Below are 23066 nucleotides of genomic sequence, written 5' to 3'. Positions count from 1 at the left end.
TGAAATGTTGATGAAAATAGAAAATCACCCCCGGGATTCGGAGTTAAGATCTATTCACATGCCAATCATGTAACATATTTTTAGCTAATCTAAATTTTCTCTGTATATTTTCGCATAGATAACTACTATAAATACAAGCTAATTTTTGTATATTTTCAGTTCAAAATTTAATTTAAAATCCAACTTATTGAATTCTTTTACCCGTGTTATCGACCACGACAGCTTATTTGCACGCAATCCGAAGCTCCAAAAATGACTGCAATTCTAATACTCACTTTTGATTTAAAAAATCAACCATCATAATTTATGCCCTGCCTGTCCTTTACTGAAGAGATTTAAAACAAGTATAGTAGTGAAAATATCAATTTCAAAAACAATGTAACCACAGGGACAGTATGATGACAGAAGAGTAATTATAACTCATATCATTACTAGTTATGATAATTAAAATATTATCATCATTACTCCGAAAGAGAAAGTAATTCAGAAATTAATTGAGTAAGAATTGAATAAAATTGTAAAATTCTTATTTTAAAAATAATTTAATGGTTTCTACTGCACTTAGTACTATTAATGATTACCAGATAGATTTAATCAAATTAAATTGCTAGCACTCAATGAGATCATTGACGGCTGAGAACATCAATTGCGAAACTCACGTTGTATAAATTGCACGTTACGGCACAGAGATCATATAAATTGCACGTTCGATCTTTTCAACAATCGAGTCCTATTGCCAAAGGGGAGATAATTCTCGAATAGAATTTAAACAAGCAATTTATTGAACTATCAAAATTTTTCTGAGACATAGGCGAGTGAAATTTATTAGGGGTGGCGATTTTCGTCTAGGTACCAACGAGGCGATTGCTTGAAAAGATCCTTTACATCTTGTGAATTTGCGAGCTTGAAACAATAGGCCAAAAATAATATTTAACTTCACGAGTTGTAAAATTAGGCTTTGGCATGAAAATTTGCTGTTGTTTATGACAAAAACAAACTAATGAGAATTGAAAACCATAAAATTTAACAATTTGTCCTGTTTTTATTACAAATTTCAATTAGATCCACCGCTTTTACCATTAACGGTGCATTTTCCAGAAAAAAATGACGAACAAAGCCAAAAACAACTCGATGTTTTATCACGTCCGTCACCAAATATCATGTCAATGCAAATAATTAAGTCAAATTTATTCTGATAAAAATATTGTGTATAAACGAATGGAAAAGTAAATTTTAGCACTAAAAATTTTTTGGCAGGAATTCATGTCTAATATTTACACACCACGAATACAAAAATATAAAACCAAATTTATTCACTTAAGTTTAGCACACATAGTAAACCTGCAAACACATCCAAAATTACAGAAACTACTTGAAATATTCTGCAGTTTTCATCATTTTCGGCAAATATGAAAAGATATTTCAAGTCAATTGCAAAAACAAAATGAGCTCCTTTCACTTTCTTTTACTTTCCTACAGTACATAATTTTTTTTCTGAGAATATGGGTATTAGGAAAAGAAAGTAAGTCAAATGGAAAAATTCACCAGTCACTGCTCACTTCCACAGTTGAAGCAACATCGCGATGAATGAATGAAAATGTGGCAATTTTATAAATCGGAGTATCATTTCGATGCCCAGCTAAGGCGCAAATGTACACTTAACAAGCGTTGGTCAAACCGTAGTAAATTCAGAAAGCTATTTAACCTCTGTTTCTTCAGGGAAAAATAATTTCTGAAGCTTGACACTCAAAGCACTTTCCTTTTCTCCGCTTTTTTCTGTGGATTTTACCAGAGCTTTCCAGTACCCAGGGGTTTTGCCAGCTTTCATCAGGTCGTTTTCACGGCAACGTTTTTACAATAGCACACTCATTTTAAACAATATTTGAGTGGTCTAATTGAGGAAAAATTAACAATCATTTAACAAGCCCGTGAAATCACTTTGTTCTTGAAATATAACAGATCAAGAAATAAAACATAACCGACTAACGTCGGAAAAATTGCTCTCGGACGACTAGTGGGAGCTCTAATCTATTGCAGCTTGCTTCCGTCGCGGAGGCGGTAACTAAATTCACTAAGAGTTTCAAATGACGTCATTAGATGTGGAAAAAATTACACTAATTTTGGCGCACTTTTCATTTGAATTGAAAAAGTCAAGGGCGTGACGAAAAGTCAAGGGCGAAAAAGTCACTCGAAAAATCAAAAGGGTCAAGCGAAAATTTTGCATGAAAACACTTCGCTCGAGAGCAATTATTCAGCAGCCAAGAATTAACCTGAACTTCGTTTATAACGTTATCAAGTCTTTAAAATAATTAAAATGTCCGAAATTAGAATCAAGTTTGTTAGTATAAACCGCATTCTTGTAAGTTTTTCTTCACTATGACGTCTGTAACTGCATCAAAAACGAACTGAATGTTAGTGGTATCGGTAGCACAGGTAAAATGCGGGTAAATCTCCTTCGTTTGTTTCCGTTTATTCAAATTTTCAAACTTAACTTGAATGTACCTCCCGGCTTCATTATACGTATTTTCACCAGCGTATTCGGGATAGCATTTAGTAAGCGGTGAAAGTTCGATTTTGGCTTCGAATAAATCCATTTTATTTAGAAAAAGAATAATTGATGTTGTGACAAACCACTTGTTATTGCATATTGACTCGAACAGCTGCATGCTTTCGTGCATCCGATTCGTTTCTTCATCTTCGGCTAAAACCTAAACACACGAACTTTTTTTTACGATTATTTTATTAGACGAAAAACGATTTTCCACCAGCTACGATCTCCTAGTACGCTTTTAACAGCCCTAACTGCAAATTCTACGCCTTAACAGTACTTGATTCTATGATAAAAGGATGCGCGTCTGCGATGTTATAGATTAATCCGGGGGCGTAGGAAATTAGTCGAAAAGTCGATTGACAAATAACACGAACGCTGTTCCAATATGTTGATAAGTTTATTAAACCTTGCTCATAGTGCACCTTGTTTTTATCAATTCCTGAATAACGATCCACATAAAAGGATTATTTCTTGCAAATTTTCAATTCCAAGAAGAATGCCAACTTTCGCCAACATTTGTGGTTCTTAAAGTTGGCTCCCGATTGTAGACGTTCCACAAAACATCGTTTTTTTTAATCCAAAAATTTAAAAGTTCAAGAAATTTCTTAGAAGCTGGGTGACTTGTAAAAACCCGGCGACAAAAACCGGAATTCTTGAAAGAGTTGTAGCAAGGAACGATATTTCCAGTAGGCAAAAATCCAATAAAAACTTTGCTGAAAAATTGTTTAAAAGGTTTGCTAGAGTTGCTGTAATCAAAAACCAAACCAAGAAGTTGAATTTTTCGGTATAAAGGTTGAGTAAAATAGAAAAAACAACCGTAATGATCAGTGCTCGGTAGCTCATCAATAATTTCTGCCATAATTTCAAATTCATGCTCCCTCAAAAAAATTTTTTTGTTAAAATATTGTTTCCAAAAAATTTTGACATTTTTCTGAGATAATGCACATAACAAAACGATAATCTTCAGATTTTTCTGATAATAAAGCCCACAAAAATGGTATTTTTCTATCCGAAATGACAGCAAAAATTTGCTTAAAGGTATTGATGCAGCCTTAAAAGTTCCACGCCAAAGAATAAATTTGCTTTTTGCAAAATATTAAGCAATTTCTTGCTTGTAAATATAACCATTCCTGGTTCCTGATGAAAAAAAAATCTCGGCCATCGGACGTTTCTGCCCAATTTTTGGGACTAAAAAGTTGGTCCCAAATTTTGGTGCTGGTGCAAAAATTTTCGACTGCTTTTATGAAGTCCACTTCGAATTGTATGAAACTCATAAATGTTCCGAACGTTTTTAGAAGGATCATTTTCATTCGCACATAAAATTTGTTGCCTATATTTTGCATTGGCAATATATTCAAAGTCCGGGTTGTCACAGTGTTTGGATGATTTCGTATAATTTCTGTTTTTTTTTTCTACATTTGCTGCAAGTCGACTGGTGCAACCATTATTTACCGGTTTTTGGTTATTTGTTTCCTTGTAACGAAATCCGTTGTCAAGAATTAAATTACATCAGTCTCGTCTTTTGGATTAAACAAGTTTAAAAATTTTATTTTCATTCATTTTTGTCAGTTTAAGAGAATGAAGACCGTGGACCGTTTTTTTTTTTAAAAAAAAACAAAATTTGTTCAACTTTAAAGTACTTGTTCCGCGCCTGGGAGTAATTACGACTTGTTACAATTTTCCTGTTTTCGTTCATATTTTTCAAAGTCAGTTATGGTTACCAGGCTGTTAATTTGGTACGGTCAAATTTGCATGCTGTCGGCTAAATTTGTGGAAATTCAGCCAGATTTCCCCTCATTCAGATAAATCAACGCTTATTGAGACCAATTTAGCTCAATCTGTTCATTTTTCTGTAATAAATTTAACCAAAAAGCTCCCCAAAACTATAAAAATTTGGAAAAGGATACAAAAACTTAAACATAGCCGGCAGATTGCCGGAATAGCTGCGAAAGAATAGACCTGCGTGCCATACAACAGAGATAGAAACAGATACAGATCTAAATTGAAAAAAAAAATCGACGCCGCTCAAAAAAACTAGGTAAAAAACATTCAGCGATAAATTAATAAAGCTTGTTAAAATTCATTCCGCAGAAGCCTCTTATTAGGGACCTTTACTGCACGTATGATCAAAATCTAATCACGCAAATAACCTAAAAACTTTTGCTAAAGCGAGTGAGAAATGACGTCACGCGCGCAAATTCCGTTAGTGAGAGGAAGAAGTCATTCAGAAAATTTGACTTTTTCAGCTTTGCTGTGTGAAGAAATGTAAAACGAAAAAAGAGCGTCAGACGACGAAACAAAAAAACCAAGAGCATCGCAATATAGCTTCGCTCAGCTTACAGCTTCGCAGCTATAAAAAGCTATTAAAATAGTAGTTGGACAAAAAATTAGATCAAACTTGCGCAAATGTTTTTACACGTACTTTTCTCGTTCTCACTTAGAACAATGAATGAACAAAAAGCAATCTAAATTTCTCTCTTCTTTTGACTTTTGTTCAGCAGATTTCCACCTATACACAATAATATAGAAGTCACCGATTAAAAGAAAGAGATCACGATTAATCCACTTCGAGTCGTAAAAAAGACAAAGCACTAATACAAAACAATTTTTTTCCATTGTAAAAAACAAAGAGAAGGCCAATAACTGCCCAGCTGTTGCTTTGCGGCAATAAATAAACATGGCCGGCAGATTGCCGGAAAATAGCCGCGATAGACGCTTGAGGCCTTCCATGAATTGAAACAACTAAAGAGTCTTTTAATAGACCACTAGACTTTTTGGGTTAGCTTTGGACTGTCATTTTTATGAGACACATAAGCTCTATAAGGAGAAAACCTTAATAGGGCTTTTCAAAATTAGGATCTTTTCCGTTTGTGCCCCCTCGGCTTAGTGGGCGCATATTATTTGCACCCCTCAGATGCACGTACAATATTTTTTACATAATGACTTACTATGTAATGGCACGTGCTCTGTAACTGAGAGGCGCATAACGTAATGGGGGAACAAACGGAGAAGATCCCAAAATTAATATTCGAAATCAAAAACTCAAGACTCTAATAATCAAGAATTAGGGCATATATGTTTGGCACTACTTAGATGAACACTATTGATCTTTAACAAGTAAATGTTCATAAAATTTAAAGCTCCATAAGTGAGTTCAAAAGTCTTGCTTATAGAGGTAAGTCATTGTGTAGTACTGTGTAGTAAAACTGTGTAGAGAGGTAAGTCATTGAAAAAGTCAATTCCAAGAAGTCAGGGTAAGACGAAGTAAAAAACGTAGCAGGACAAGTCTTGAAAAACAATTCAAAGAATTGAATGAAAAACTTAGAAGTACTCGACCTGCAGATCGATTGAACAATGCCAGCCAAAACACAAATAAAATCATCTCAAAAAATGATAAACAAACAATCAAGCGAACTAAACAAAAATGTACTCATTACTAAAACTCTTGAAGCTTTTACCCTTTAGGCAAAATTTCATCCTTTGTATATAACTATTTCAAATATATGTTCAAGATCAATATTTGTTTTTAAAATCGGCCCAGTATATCTGCATGACCTGAAAAAAAACGACCCTTGAAGATCGATTGACTCAAAAACGACCGAAAAATTTAAAAAATGAAATCAATTGCAAACTTTAAAAAAAATTTGCTGAAAATCGTGATATTAATATCTTCAGAATCATTTCTGTGTCTCTAGAGGCTATCCATTAACCCAATTCCGAGCATTAAAAAATTCATTGGTTCAAAGATCGATAGGCAATAATTTTTAGAGAAAATCTCAAATTTCAAAAAATTTCTAAAATTCGAAAGGTTAAACTATTGGAAACAAATCCATTGAACCTAACAACCATGCAGTAACTTTTATCAGACCGTGAAATAGGTTTTATGGCACTTGAGAAAGGACAAATATCAAAAATTGACAAAAACTTTAGGAAACCTTGAAAAGTTTTCAGATTTTTTCAAAAAAAAAAAAAAATGCCGAATTTCGAGACATTAAAATGTTGAAAACAAATCCATTATTACTAGAAACTATGCAGTGCTCTATTTTCAAACCAAAAAGGACATTTACTAGCCCCTGAAGCTGGAAAAACTCAAAAAATGACAAAAATTTTCAAAAAACTTGAAAAAATTAGTATCAATTTGTTTGTTTGTTTAAGTTTGTAGTACCAAAATATATAGCTCATAAAATGGTCATAACAAGTAAATTTTTCTCGCAAAAGGCCTTCATCATTTTTCAAAAACTTCAACACAAGACTAATCAAACAAAAACTCAAAAAAGTCACAAAAAACATGAAAAATTGCCACATTTTGAGCCCAAAAACTCCTAAAATGACCTTTTAACCTTAAATTAAGGCCATCCCAGCAGCTGTACCACCCTAAGCAATTGAAAGACTACTGAAGCCCACTTTGGTCATCTAATGAAACTTGATGCCCGCTGGGCTTTACACGTTTATCCCGTTTTGAAAGATCAAAGTCTGAAAAATGTGTGAACACATCTTAAAAAAAAACAGCGCCCCAATACAATTCAAATTTTTTGAATTGTAAAAAAAATTAGGAGCGCTATAATAGCCGCCTGGAATTGAGGACGCGGCTATTAAAGAGATGCCAAGTCACCAGAGGCCAAGTCAATCAGGCTCTAAAGACTAGACATGAAAACTATGAAATATGCAAAATTCTACTTAAATTTGCCGGACCGCGGTATATTTTCTAGCGGATAGAATAAATGCGCCCAACAAATATGTCTGATATGTAACCTGATCGTAGGCTGATAAAGCAACGCAGAATATGATAGCAGTGACTCCCTCAAAGCAATGGATCCACTTCTTTCGCTCTGATCTTTGACCTAAAAAATCAGTTAAAACAATCCTCACAAAGTTTGATTTCCTAACTCCCAAGTTGTCCAGCTGTTAGTGCAAATAGGGGAATATAATAAGCGTGGAAGTAAAATTTCTCTTTCCTTTTAAAAACTATCCAGGATGTTAGATAAGAGTAACTTCATTCCCAGAAGTTGTAATTGGAACTAAATTGGTTTAAATTTTAGATTTTTGCACAATGGAGAAAGTGAACTGACCTCCGACATCAAACATTCTGAAGTTGAGGCGTCTGAAGGAGAACTGGATCTCTACGATGCCAGAGGTGCGCACTCTGGTGCGTAGGATGTCCTGCTCGGTGGGAATGTAGCCTGGCTCTGATATTCTGTCTATTGAATCGAAGTAGTACGCCGCACTGTCGTTCAGCTGATACTCGTTCGACCGGCTGTAGCATTCGTGGATACCTAAACAAAACGTTCCTTGCATTTCCTAACAACGATTTTACTTTTTTGGACTTTCCCTTACAACTGAGTAATACAGCAGCTCTCCGTCTAAATTGTATGAACTCTTGAAATCTATTAGGTTAAGTTAATTTGGTTGCTCGCATTTGATTTCCTATATAGTGCCAGATTTGAAAACTGTCTGTATCTTAAAACTCGCAAAGTGCGTGTATCAGGTAAGTGTGCGGGACTCGGCAAAAATCGGATCAAAATTTTGGTTAATAAATACACGCGCTTCCCGATTAATGCCAGATTTTCCCCCTGACTTCATCAGAGTCACGTAAAATTATACAAATATTCATTGAAAACAAAAAATTCAATACCAAATCACAATAATAAGTCAGCTAAATGAAAGAAGTTAAATGATAAGCATTACCGACAATTGACAAAATCCGGCAAAACAGGACCATAATTCTATAGTTTGGGTGATCTATATTGAAATTCAATAAGAGTTTACTTTCTCAACCTAGATTATATACGTGAGTGATTTAATATGGCACGAAATATTAACAAATTACACAGCATTGATCTAAAAACTCGAATACTATTGACCAGTTTTTGTTAAGAATTCAATTTAAATCATCTTGGTTATCAAAATTTTGGTCACTCAGATGAAAAGGAACAACAAACAATTCTAGAATTTTTGAGTTTTTAAAGAGCAGCCTGACTTTTGAGACAGCCCATTGATGTTGTATGTTGACCGTACATACGATTGACCTCTCTCAAGAAATATCAGCTAACGAAAGAGTGTTATCTAACTTTTGTTACAATTTTTGTCCGTAAGGTACTTCAATATTTGGTTATTTTACTCAGAGCTCATTGGGGGAAAACAAATTGCGTAAAAGTTATCAATATCCCCACTCAAACAGGTGACAATGATACAAACGATCTCTCCTCTGATTAGGCGAGTCGGCAATGAATGGAAAACAGTAAACTACTAGTGGGCTTTGCTAATATTATAGTTGATGATCCCCGAAAAATTGACCAATAAAAATTTCAACAAAATGCAAAATGCCAAGTACCAAATGACATCCCATGCATCGATACAGCTGGTCCATAACCAAAAAAGTGGCAATAATTATTGTCACGTGTTCGTGGTCGTAACAAAAAACCACGAAACAAAACCACGATATAATAAGGGCTTTTCTATCGCTTCGCGACAAATAAACAATGATGGAACAATTCATCTGAAGAAAATTTTAAAATTAACGCCAGCCTATTTGCACAACCAAACACAATAAACTATCGCCTGTCTTTTCGAAAATGTATTTGAGAAACCTATGAATGGGCTTTTAAACCGTAAAAGTGTTTGATCGAATAATTGGAATCTAAAGAAAAAACATTTCCAATCTATTCTCAAAATGACATTTAGTTACTATGGTTGCTCCATGCACAATAATTTGTTCTCATTAATTTGAGCACTTAGAAAAAAACTAAGAACGCAGATTTTTCCAATATCTTCGAAAGATTTGAGAGCTCTATGCCAGTCCAAGCTTCAATTTTGCTGAACGTATTCAAACCAATCATTCTTATAAGAAGTTCACCTCTTTCTTTCCAAAACAAAATTTTAAGAAATCCGTTTTATAAAACTAATCAGACAAGGTTTTCGGTCTGTTTTACCACATTTGTACTAAATTCATCCAAAAAAAACAACATTACCCAAAAATTTTGAATAACGAAAAAAAGTAAGAAGAAAAACCTGAAAGTAGTGGTATCTTATTGATACCTCTTCCAATAAAGGAAGGAATTATATGCTAGTCTTCCCTCCTTTGTTCCGTCAATTTTGAGAAACCGGCTTCTAAAAAATTCAATTTTTCTAGAAAAATAGCGAGCATATTCAGAACCCAGGGTTTGACCCCAAATTTTGATGCCCCAATTTTGATCTAAGAATCAAGCGAACCAATTGAGCCCCCATGTTTAACAACCAAATATTTACAACATAGGTTTTCCTAACATAATAGGGGAAAACTTGAGACCACATTTAGCCCCTCCTCCGTCTGGTGCACCCGGTTTTTCGAAGTCTCCCTGAGAAATTACGGGAAAATTTAACACAATTAATAATTACTTGAGTTCATTGGAACACGTCTATTAAAGTTTCCCGTTTTCAAAAGCAGTAGCTGCGTGACGATAAAAGTTCTCCCTTAATATTCAAAGAATAGATACTTAATAGCTTGAAAATTTTTCAATAGTTGGGTATATAAATGAAAGAATTACAATCATCTCTCAAAAGGTTATTTAGTAAATACAGTTGCTATACGAACGATAAAGTGATATCTATATCTTCATTGCTTACAAAAATACTACGATGGTACCTTTTCTCATTATTATTCGAAGAAAGCCCTATGCAAATTAAAAGTTTTGTCATGATTCAATATCAGTGAAGGTATTCCAAACCAATTATTGTTGTATGATGTTGAACACCTTTCTCAAGACTGCAATTCCAAAACAGTATTTTAATAATATAGCAATTCTTTTTTACAATTACTGAGACCATATTTTTGGCGTATTTAACACCTTTGCTCTACACTGATCCAAAAAAAAGATCAATAACTAACAAGGACCAATATTCCCCCAAAAAACAAGAAAACTTTAAACAAAAACCCAGCAGAATAGAAAACTCACAGCTTGGAAGCAAAAATTAGTATTTCTGGAAAAAAATTGGGGACCAATTTGAGCCCCCAGGTTTTTAAAAAATCGATTCCCCTAATATAATAGGCAAAAACTTGAGAGAACCGTTTCGACGCCTCAATTTTGCCTCCCTCCCCCGTTTTGAGCTCCCGGTTTTTGAAAGTTTTGTTGAGAAAATACGCAGAATTGAACAGAAATAATAAGTGCCGAGTGCATTGCAACACGTCTATTAAAATTTCCTGATTTAAAAAGCGGTAGCTGTGTAACGATAAAGATATTTAATAGCGTAAAAGTTCTTCAAAAGCAAGAATTACAATCTGCTCTCAAAACGTTATTTATTGACTATGCTGGCGCCACGAACGACAAGGTGATCTCTATATCTTCATTTCTTACAACAATAATACGATGGTAACTTTTCCCATCATTTTCAAAGAAAGCCTAAAGCAAATTACACATTCTGACATGATTCAAAATGATTGAACGTATTCCAAATCAATTATTCGTGCATGATGTTGAACACCTTTCACTTAACTACGATTCCAAAACAATCTTTTACGAATTCCATTTTAACACTTATTGAGACCCCAATTTCGGCTTATTTTAACACCTTTGTCCTTATTTCATCTAAAAAATAACATTGACCAATAATACCAAAAAAAACTAGAAAACAGCATAGAAAATATACGTCTTAGGTAGAACATGATTGTGGTATCTTAATGATAAAACCTCCTGAAACAATGAAACAGACTATATGCAGGTCTGACATCTTTTGCTCTGTCACTTTTGAACTCCCAGGTTCTTGAGAGCTTAGTTTTTCTAGAAAATTAGGGAAAATTTTGAAACCCCCGGTTTGATGCCCAATTTTGAGGCCCCAGGTTTGTGAAAAATAGGTTCCCTGAGAAATTAGGGGAAATGTGAGACCAACGCGTTGACTTCCCAATTCTAACCGCCTCCTCCATTTTGAGCCCCCTGGTTTTTCAAAAAGTAGTCTTCGTAAGAAATTACAAAAAATAAAAGTAATAGTTTCTGAGTTTGCTCGAAAAAGTCCAGTATAATTTCCCGTTTTCAAAAGCAGTGCCTCCGTAACAATAAACGTTCTCAAATAGACTTCAATGATTAGATATTTTATAGCGTAAAAGTTTTTCAATAGTTGGGAGAAAGAATTGCATTGTGCTCTCAAAACGTTATTTAGTAACAAAGATTACTCCACGGACAATGACGCATTTTTGAAGACTTTCCATTATTTTTGAAAGAATTGAAAGCTCTATGCAAGACAAGATTCAATATTATTCAACATATTCCAAAACAATTATTGTTCTATGATGTTCAACACCTTTCTCAACACATTAATTTCAAAACATTTTCAAGAACTCCTTTTCTTACAATTATTGAGACCAAGTCGTTTTTTAACACAATTGTTTCTAATTTGATCCAAAAACAATAATCAATAACTACCAATGACCAAAAAAAAACAACTTGAAAACAGCAGAATTGAAAAAGTTACAGCTCAGAAATAATAAGATTAAGTTACCTTATTGATACAACCTCCTAAAACGATGGAAGAAACTATATGGTAGTATGAACTATTAGTTCTGCTTTGAGCACCCAGGTTCTTATAAATTTTTTTCTAAGAAACTAGAGAATATTTTAAGACCCCAGGTTTCACACCAAATTTTGAGGCTCCAGGATTTTGCAAAAAAACTTCCTATGAAATTAGGCAAAACTGTAATCCCCGGTTTTTTAAAAAATATGTTTTCGATAGATATTATGAAAAATATTCAGCTCATCAGTTTGACGCAATTTTGCTCACCGGTTTTTGAAGAAAACAGACCTTGCTTAGAATTTAGGCAACGATTTGAGCCTCGCATTGGAACGCTCTATGCAAGTTACAAATTATGATTCAATATTATTGGACGTATTCGGAGCCAATCATTGTTGTATGATGTTCATTACCTTTCAAGACTTAAATTCCAAAACCATACTTTAAATACACTTTTAAAAATTATAGAGACCAAGTTTTGAGAAATTTTTCCACATTTGTCCCTAATTTCAACGAAAATCAAAAATTACCAAGAAGTAATATTACTCAAAATTTGTGGAAATACAGCGAAAAAAAATACAGCTGAAAACTAACAAGATTGTAGTATCTTACTGATAAGACCTCAATGAAGCAAGCAACTATATTGTAGTCTAGCATCCTTTGATCAGTCAATTTCTAAATTCTAAACATTTTATAAACTCGCAACAATTCTAAATGAGGGGTTTTTGCTATTCTTTTTTGTTGAGAAAAGAGGTGTTTCATAAAAACTAGGTTTACCCTAAGCAATTTGCGATAAATTTAGCGAAATTAATAATTGCTGATTAAGTCAAACGTCAAAATTTCCGTTTTCAAAAGCAGTAGCCGTTTAACGATAAAGGTTTTCCCTTACTCTCCAATGATTAAATATATAAAAACGTTGTATTAACAAGCTATTTTTATACATTTTGGAAGTTCCGTATTAAAGAGAAATAGATTGCCGGTATTCATGCTAATTCGTAGTATCTTTCACCTGAAAATAGTGCAGCAACTCTATTTGACGGATTTTGTTTGGTGCTCGGGAAGAGCTAACTATAACTCATTTCTGCGCTCCTTAAATAATTAACCAATTAAGTTTAAAAAACCTTAAACCTTTTACTTAACACTTCAATGTTTAGCTTCTTTTGTGCCCCTTAAAACCATAATTTGGTCAATTGAAGACTTATACTATTACTACTACTCAGCTCTATTAATCTAAGAAACTGCAGACTTTCCAAATTGTGAGTTTACCCCGCTGCAGAACATTTCCCGTTTTTCAAGTTAGTCCATGAGGTGTGCACATTCTTTAAAAAACAACTTAAAATAATAGCTGTTTTAACGCTTGAGTAAGCAATTGGCAATTTTGCTGACTTTGGAAATGCTTTTTTAAATAAGAATAATGTGAGTTCTTAAATTTCACTGCATTCGTAGCTTTTTGATGCTATTTCAATTAAAGATTACAAAAAATTAGATGTTTTCCAAAAAAAAAAACAAATTTTATTTAAGTATTTTTAAAGTGTCAGTGCTTATCTGCTGATTTATTTAAATAGCTCTTAATTCATGTTAAAACGCCGTCTGCCACCCAATTTTACCCGAATGTTGCGTTTTATAATTGTCTTTTCCTGCTGTTAACATAGAGTTTCATGTTTGTTGTTTTCGTTTGTGAATTTTGATGGTTTCAAAACGCAAATTGTTCTTCCGACCCCACTTGTGGGGGATGAACTATATACTCAAATGGGTTTTTTGTTCAGACAATTTTGGCCGATCGATATATTCATCGTAGAGAAATGTCAGTGGAATCATTAAAAAGCTCGTCTAGCGTAGATTTCGAGATAAAGATTTTTTTAATTTCGCTGTTTTCGAGGAGTTATCGGGGTTAAACGTTCCATGTGAACACGGGATATTTGGTGTACTTTTGTTCACTTCTACCGTAATTTTTGTTCGAATTAACATTTTTTCTATAATTTAAATTTACATTTCACGCTAAAAAAAGCATCAATTAGGTGTTCCTAATAGATAAAAGGCGATTACAAAGACTAGTTCTGGTCTCATAGGGAAGTTTCCTATCAAAAAATTCAAATTCTATTTGAGAGCTGTTTTTTGTTAAGAAAACCTTATACATTTCTTTGTTTTTAAAGTCACTAAGATAATAGTCACCTTTCATATCCAGGTTCCGTTGATGACAAAAGTCATCTAAAAACCAATGATGCCCAATGAATAGAAAGTTAGCTTTCAATGAATCGCTCATATTTTTTTGGCTTCGACTCACTGTTCGTAATTTCGAATGAAATTTTGATTTTCTTTTTGAGATAGTACTGAACTTTTGAAGTCCTATGGCACAGACACGTTGACTAAAAGTGCCATAGTCTACCTAATGAGCATTAATTGAACCTATCTAGTGCTTTGAGTGGACAGCTAATGACTGCTGAATCTTTGAAAAAAAAATTGACCTTCAACCAATCTTAAACTTAGTTTTGTGAAGCGTAAGTCAATCTCACTAATGACAGGACCCCCGTCTTTTCTACTGCAATCAAAATTAACTTGGCTGGCGGTTTTATCTTCAATTATTGGTTTAATGAATTCGATGCGACGAGATTTCATATATATTGTTAAATTTTTGGATAAATTATTCAAATTTTGTTTCCTTTTGAAATCTTATCACACTATACTTTTATTGATGGTTCTTATTGGCTCAGAGAAGACGTTAAAAGAATCATGGACAAAGTTTTCAGAGAAAACTTAATGCATTAAATGGGACTTTCGTCTCGCACTTTTCCACTGAATTTTTCGTTTCTGCCTTTATTTGTTATTGTTTTCGTAGTCACAAGACTTATTCTGATGTCTTATTGATGATTGGTGAACAACAAACAGCATTTTCTTCCCGTCGAGGCGTAACGTAGCGTATTTATTGACTTCGTTGAAAAGTATTGAGTTTAATGGTGATGATACTAAGGGTTTTCGAAAGATTTCGTGGTTTTAAAATATTTTTCATATTTGTTGAGTTTTTGAAGTCTTATAGTTAAAAAAAAGAATACTATTGTTGTTTAAAAATTGATTTGAAAAAAGAAACGTTTGTACTGAAAGTTTAATGGCTTTGACAGTTTCTTTCTCATTTTTTTGAGTTTGCTGTTTTTTTGCTCTTTATGTAGTCGTAAAATGCTGAGAGTTCTCAAAGGTTTCTAATTGACAATCGAATGAATGATATTACTCTATGCAGTCAGTTCATAGCAAATAGTCTTAAAGTGCACGATATTGTTCTCTTTCAAAATTTTTTAAAATTGTTTATGTTCTTTTGGTCAACTTGTAACTTGTCTTCATCATTGAGAGGTCCCATCCAATTCCTTGTTATTCAAAAATTGAACTTCCTATTGATATTATGTCGTAACTGATGTTTTGTTCGTGGGACAATATGCGTTTTCATAAATGTTTCATGAGTGGTCATTATTTGTGTTTATTTTTCTCTTCTTTTATCACATTCGCGTAATAACAGAGCCCAATTATTTTCAAATGATGCCCACGTGAACGTATTGAATTGTTCAGTATAACTTTAGCTCAATTAGTATAGATAACAATTGAAAAAAAAAATGATATTCATATAATATCTATTGATTTTATTGGCTTCAGTAATTTGTGTTTACGCAGATTGTTTGTAATTTCTTGAGTTTTCTGCTTCTTTAGTCGGTTTCTATTGTTTAGCCTGACCAAAAACAGGTCCTATCAGTTTCTTAAGGACTTTTAAGTAAATTAATCGAGAATTATGTTAAAAGCTAATGATTTTTAAGACGTTTGAAATTAATTGGTTTAAAAAAATATTGATAGATTTTTGAATTTCGCCTTAATATTTTTTTTCACTTGGTACCTAGTCTCAATAGGGAAAAGTCCCATCTGCTGTATAGTTAAGATAAAAGAAAATTTGTGCGGTTAAGGTTTTATCTGATTGCATTTTGACGTTGTTTGGGTGATTTTACATTTAGAAATAGTTTCTTTGCAGTTATTTTTTTTTAGTTTTGCTAATATTGTTTGTTTTTTGTTCCCGCAGTCGTTTATCGGCAGCTCTCGTGAGCGCATGGCATTATGTAATTCAATTAGTAGTTTGGGTGTGTAAAGATTTTTTAAAACTCAAACATCTATTTTTGGTTATCTCTTCATTTGGTTGACAATTAAGTCAAAAATGTAGATCAGCTCGGGTCAGAACATCATGTGCGAACGCGCATTAACGATCCTCCTTGTTAATATAAGGACTCCTAAAGGGTTTTTTCCAAAATATTATAGTTTTTGACTATACTGTCGTTCTTCTTGCTTTACTTTCAATTCAAGACTTTGCAACAAGTTGTATGTAATGAAACTTCGTTTCAATGCATGAATATTTTGAACAGCGTTTAATTTTCATTACTTTCAGAACGCCAAATTGCACAGAAAAAAAGTTGACCTCTTTCTAGTTCTGCCAGCATCTTTGGCTTATCTGCCATTTCGTGCTATTTGTAAAAATCAGTTCCTTGGCTTTACCAAAGCTTAGCCATTGATCTTAGTTGCCGTGAAAACAAAATATTTATTTAACTTTTTTAGTTTTGCCAGCCTATTATTGTCGTTTGTTTAATTTGATCATTTGCAACTAATAAAAAGGTGGCATGCTTTTGCAAATGAATTGCAGTTGTAGTTGCTCGGTAGTTCAAGCGTTTTTTGACTGCGACAAGACAATTTTTTTTCTAAATAGTTTTGATTCTCAGTTCCGCGAGTACTTTTCGCTGTTTTTTGATGTCATATCTAGTTGTTATTGAGGCCTTAGACATCCAAACTTGTTAAAACAACTTGAATAAGCAATGAAATTTGAAAGCTTCTAAAATCTTTTTCATTGCATTTTTATAGCAAAACTGCTCAAAAATATTCTGATCTTGCAGCTTTTATCTTATGTAAAATTCGCATTTAAACATTAGTTTCAAGGCATTAACACATCGAGCGATTAAAGGATCTTGATTATTTTTGTGCTTGTTTTTGCTTAAGCTTGCTTTGCCTTCTTGCGTTTTTGCGTGTCTCGTAGGAGATAATGGTTTTCATATCCTTTATCTACATGCTTTAAAAACTTTTATTATGCTTTTAGAACAATGAGATATGCATTTTGAAACATTCGAACTGTAGGCTACAAAGAGCATCTTTTAAATTTTTCGTGTTTTCAAACCCTAAGGTAAATAAAACCCACTTATGTTGGACTTATCATTGCTCTCGGACACCGATGGGGGCATTTGTTAGGTAGCTTGAATAAGCGCGCACCACGAAGCATCAATTTTTTATTAGAGCTAATTAAAGAACATTAAAAAATTATTCGTATTGAAAAGACCAATTCATTCTCATTTGCCTGTCTTAAAAGTTCGGGAAATGAGTTCAACTGAAGAATTGTGAATCAATGCAACTTAGACCACGCAAAACTCTAAAATTGAAGAGACAAAAATCAATCGGAAAGTGAATCTCAGGCAAACAAAATTGAATTAAACACATCGACCATAACAATAGCTTCAAACTTCGTTCGCGAGCAATTAATGAAATATACCTAAGATAAACCTAACCCAACAAACCAACGTCGGATGAATTGCTCCCAAACAACCAGCGGGGCAATTTAATTTGTAGGGGGCGTAGCATAGAAATGTTTTATGGGTGCAAAAAACGATTCAACAGGGGTTCGAACCCAGGACCTCAGTCTGACATCTTAACCAAACAACCGACTAACGTCGGAAGAATTGCTCTCGAACAATTGTCGAGCGCTGGTTTCTCAATAGCTTGCGGGGCTAACGAAAGCCAGCTTTAGGTGGGGAGAAGCAGGGAAGGGAATTGGGTGAATGAGGAAATGGGTGAATGAAGCGGACTTAATTGACGGGACGGAATGGGAGACTGTTTCATCTGTTTTTGAGGACAAAAATTCATGGTCAAAGGAAAAGCCGGTTGCAATTATATAATACGATTGCAACAATCTTCTTTTGATAGCAATTAATAGCAAAAATACAGCTTTGCCCAAAAAAACAAATTGAGTTTCACGTGCTTCGACCGGCTAAATCAAAATCGTATTGTGAGCTGAGTTTATTTTTAAAATAACCCAATTACAGCACATTAGGTTTCAATATTTCGGTAGGATGCATATTACAAAGTTGTTGATCAAATTTGGAACCAAGGCATGTTGAATTAGACACTGTCTGGTTTCTTTCATTTTATTAGTTTCAGTTAACTCAGTAATCGCTTATATGGATGGTTCTCCCCTTCTTGCAGCAAAAGAGCACCAATCATGCTCCAAAATACCAAAACCTAAAAAAAAAACAAATTGAATTTCTAAGATCAGCTATTGCTATTTTAGATTTATCATTACTCTGATATCTTCATTGCGAAAACCTCTAGCTATCATAGCAGAGTCATTTATATGTAACAATCTCGTTCTGTGTAACAGTAAAATAAGAACTCTGAGCAAAATTTACTGTTCTCATTTGCCTCGAAATAGTTTGTCATACGATGAGACAAAAGAAGTTTTGGCCATTTTGTGAAACTACTACAGAGTGGAGCATCTGATTCCATCGGGCAATGTCACACCACGTTTAGCTTTCTAATAAATTAAATTCAATGAATTGACACCTCTTGATTTGAAGAGATCCATAGCGAGTTATTTTAGTTTCAAGATTCGAACATAAACAGACAAATGTCGGAAGAATTGATCTCGAATTACAGCGAGGCAATTTAATTCAGGGACAAATTCAATTTTTCTTTATCGATCGCAGGAGCAGACGAATTAAAAGTTTTCCTTAATGACCAACATATTTCAATTACAGACTTTGGTCTTTCTTAAGCTTTTTTTTAAAAATAAATTTAAACGATTTTAAACGATGTGTATAAAAGACATATCGTAATGACGACTTTTTAATTGATGAGCCAATGATTCGATATGAATTTTCTTTTTCGATTGCATGAGCACACGAATCATAGCGAGTTATTTTAATTTCAAGATTCAAACATAAACCGACAAATGTCGGAAGAACTGATCTCGAACGACAGGCGAGGCAATTTAATTCGGGGACTGTAGCCTAGATAAATTTTTCATTATGGGTGCAAAAATAGTTTACCACGCCGGGATTCGAACTATGGACCTCCCGATACCTCACCAGAAGCACTGCCTACTCGGCTATCAGGCCCTTCTTTTTCCCATGCTGCAATCGATTTTATATTAGCAACATGCTTTAGTTCAGAGTGAGAACAAATGAGATCACTAAATGAAGAACGAAAGCGTGAAAAAGTCACTTGAGAAGTCAAAGAATGTTAAAGAAAAGCGCAAAATGGTCAAGCAAAAAAATTGCAGAAAAAAAACGACCAACGCGTTTACAAAAATTGTTACAAACTTCGTTCGAGAGCAATTAAACGAATATTTTGAAAAAAAAACTGCAGCTGTGTTTAGCTCATTCTATAAGTAGCTCATGTTATAGACTTCAAAAAATTTTCACAAAGTAGATTCATTATTTCTTAACCTGAATTTCCTCATCATTGCTTGAGTATAGAGAAGCAATTTAGCTCAGTGGCTTTAATTCTCGTTTCTAGAACATAAAAGGGCAGAAATGGTCAAGCAAGAATTTTGCATAAAAAGACACAATTACAATATTTGCTTCAAACTTCGGTCGAGAGCAATTAATAAGAAATTTCTTTGAGGCTAGATTGCCATTTGACCATATCCTCTTGTGACAAGATTCAGGAACCAAATACTTTTGGGAAAAAAGAATATCAAATTTATTCTCTTGTTTATCTTAGTTTCGATCCTTGTGGAGTTCCTTCCGCAACTGCAGGCTACGCTCAAACAAAAGAATAAATATTTATCTGCATAACCCAACAATTTGAAACAATGACTCTTCAATACCGATTCGAAAAAATTAGAGAAGCAACATTTCCTATAGATTTCTCCAATGAGGGATTCTGTTTTCCACAAACCAAAATGTCAAAGAAATCAACGCAAACATATCAAACCTAATAACTTGATAACATTCAGTTATTATGTCATTCAGTAATAAAATTCATTTAATATCAAAGCTGACCCAGTTCAAATTGTGATCAAAATTAATTGTTTAAAATGTTCGACACTCAATTCAGTTGGCTCAAAGAACCTAAAACATCTATTTTCTAGTAACAGTATTGCTGCCAAACATCAGTTTTCAATTAGAACAATATTTACTTTATGACTAACATTTTCATTTACAGACTTTGATCTAAAGCTTTTCTAAAATAATTTTAAAAGACGTGTATCCGTTGTATACTTCATATAAAGGACAACGGGAATGACAAATTTTTAATTGACGAGCCAATGTTTCGATAGTTTTCTTGTATTTGCCGCCAATTCTTCTTTTTCAATCGCACGAGCAGACGAATTAAAAATTTTCTTTAATGACCAACATTTTTCATTTACAGACTTTGCTCTTAAGCTTTTTTAAAATAATTTTTAAAGACGTGTATCCGTTGTATACTTCATATAAAGGACAACGGGAATGACAAATTTTTAATTGACGAGCCAATGTTTCGATAGTTTTCTTGTATTTGCCGCCAATTCTTCTTTTTCAATCGCACGAGCAGACGAATTAAAAATTTTCTTTAATGACCAACATTTTTCATTTACAGACTTTGCTCTTAAGCTTTTTTAAAATAATTTTAAAAGACGTGTATCCGTTGTATACTTCATATAAAGGACAACGGGAATGACAAACTTTTAATTGACGAGCCAATGTTTCGATAGTTTTCTTGTATTTGCCGCCAATTCTTCTTTTTCAATCGCACGAGCAGACGAATTAAAAATTTTCTTTAATGACCAACATTTTTCATTTACAGACTTTGCTCTTAAGCTTTTTTAAAATAAGTTTAAAAGACGTGTATCCGTTGTATACTTCATATAAAGGACAACGGGAATGACAAATTTTTAATTGACGAGCCAATGTTTCGATAGTTTTCTTGTATTTGCCGCCAAGTCTTCTTTTTCAATCGCACGAGCAGACGAATTAAAAATTTTCTTTAATGACCAACATTTTTCATTTAAAGACTTTGCTCTTAAGCTTTTTTAAAATAATTTTAAAAGACGTGTATCCGTTGTATACTTCATATAAAGGACAACGGGAATGACAAATTTTTAATTGACGAGCCAATGTTTCGATAGTTTTCTTGTATTTGCCGCCAATTCTTCTTTTTCAATCGCACGAGCAGACGAATTAAAAATTTTCTTTAATGATCAACATTTTTCATTTACAGACTTTGCTCTTAAGCTTTTTTAAAATAATTTTAAAAGACGTGTATCCGTTGTATACTTCATATAAAGGACAACGGGAATGACAAATTTTTAATTGACGAGCCAATGTTTCGATAGTTTTCTTGTATTTGCCGCCAATTCTTCTTTTTCAATCGCACGAGCAGACGAATTAAAAATTTTCTTTAATGACCAACATTTTTCATTTACAGACTTTGCTCTTAAGCTTTTTTAAAATAATTTTAAAAGACGTGTATCCGTTGTATACTTCATATAAAGGACAACGGGAATGACAAATTTTTAATTGACGAGCCAATGTTTCGATAGTTTTCTTGTATTTGCCGCCAATTCTTCTTTTTCAATCGCACGAGCAGATGAATTAAAAATTTTCTTTAATGACCAACATTTTTCATTTACAGACTTTGCTCTTAAGCTTTTTTAAAATAAATTTAAACGATGTGTTTAAAAGACATATCGTAATGACGACTTTTTAATTGATGAGCCAATGATTCGATATGAATTTTCTTTTTTGATTGCATGTGCACACGAATCAGAACAACAGTGCAAGAAAATGGGCAAATTAACCTATGAGAACAACGGAAAAACACCTGATTGCGGATTGATATACAAAACCAACCTGAGTCATCCCAGAGATCCCGAATAGTCTGCCAAAACTGTTCCGAGAGATCCCGCGATTCCCTCTCCGCGTGGTCCTGTGCCAGTCTGAAAAACTGTCTGGCAGCTTCTTCCTTCTCAGGACTACTAAATGGTATGCTCAGTTTACCCATAGCACGAATAATAGCCACCATGCTTTGTACTGTATTGCTGTACACAACAGGCTTGTACTTTAAGCAATCTTCTTCGTTATAACCTGTACGGTGAATAATTTGCATCTGTTTGACTATTGTGCTTTTACCGCTCTCTCCTGCACCTAGTAAAAGTAACTTCACGTCTCGTGCAGTTCGTTCACGTTCTTCACGTAGCGACTTCTCAATGTTTCGATTGACTTGGTTTGCCCGACGTTGGTCGGAGTTCAACGTGCAAGTTGGGGCTGAGTCGGGTCCTTGGTAGCTCCCACCACACAATCCACAGAGAAGAAATGAAGGCCATCGTTTTCGCTGACTTGAATCGTCACCGTCCCGTGTCATATTGGCAGCTTCGGCTTTAGGTGACGTCGCCGAAACTGCTTTTTGCGTTTGCTTTGGGTTCGAGCCCGCTAGTTGACCCGAACTTTCACTTCTGTCCGGGGCCAGCTTTTTAACCTTGACGCAAAATTAGGGGTCTTAGTAAGGCGTATTTTTGCTTTGTTAGTTTTTCTTTGTTGCTTTCGAATGACGCAAAAAAGTTGTCTTGACTTTGAACTTGACAGCAGTGAAAACTGTTCCTGTTCTAGATGACGCAGGTAAGCTGAAACTGCGCTAGTCTGCAAACTAGTGTGACTTAGTTTAGCAGTGGCAGCAACTTGTTCGTTCGTGACGCAACTTCAATGCGGTGAATGAAATCTTCTGACGTATTTTTTCAACTTAAAGACTATAGTATTTTTTATCTCAAAACACAGGAACAAAGTTGTAGTAATTTTTCTTCATCATAGCAATCAAGGAATGGCAGCCTAAACTACGTTTCTTTTCAGTACTATCAAAGAGCGGCGGCCCATTTCAATTCAAGTTTTCTTCGTTACAAAGCGATAGAAAAGAGGGGGAATTGTGCGCATATCAGCCTGAAAAAAAGGAAAACAGTTTCAAAAGCGAGCAAACAATTTCAACGAAGTATATTCAA

At 33.9% G+C, this 23066-nt stretch overlaps 1 protein-coding gene across 1 annotated transcript; it reads right to left on the bottom strand.

Annotated features, from left to right (window-relative positions):
- Positions 1 to 836: 836 nt before the first annotated feature.
- LOC142350712 (guanine nucleotide-binding protein G(i) subunit alpha-1-like) lies at positions 837 to 23048 on the bottom strand. Its single transcript, XM_075402654.1, has 4 exons — positions 21928 to 23048; positions 7621 to 7824; positions 7304 to 7392; positions 837 to 2708 (listed from the first exon to the last, which is right to left on the bottom strand). Exons 1-4 carry the CDS (start codon positions 22436 to 22438, stop codon positions 2340 to 2342), a joined length of 1173 nt encoding a protein of 390 aa, XP_075258769.1. The 5' UTR covers positions 22439 to 23048; the 3' UTR covers positions 837 to 2339.
- Between the last annotated feature and the right edge of the window lie 18 nt (positions 23049 to 23066).

Source organism: Convolutriloba macropyga, chromosome 12 (genome assembly GCF_964194025.1).
Source record: "Convolutriloba macropyga chromosome 12, txConMacr16.3, whole genome shotgun sequence".
NCBI classification, from domain to species: Eukaryota; Metazoa; Xenacoelomorpha; order Acoela; family Convolutidae; genus Convolutriloba; species Convolutriloba macropyga.
This window is presented reverse-complemented; position numbering and strand designations above follow the sequence as displayed.

Excerpts from the sequence above, each read along its gene's own strand:
- LOC142350712 (XM_075402654.1), bottom strand. The coding sequence starts at position 22,438 with ATGACACGGGACGGTGACGATTCAAGTCAGCGAAAACGATGGCCTTCA. Across the intron at positions 7,825-21,927 it reads GGATCTCTGGGATGACTCAG|GTATCCACGAATGCTACAGC; the intron begins GTTGGTTTTGTA and ends CGTTTTGTTTAG. Across the intron at positions 2,709-7,303 it reads CTTTATCAGCCTACGATCAG|GTTTTAGCCGAAGATGAAGA; the intron begins GTTACATATCAG and ends TCGTGTGTTTAG.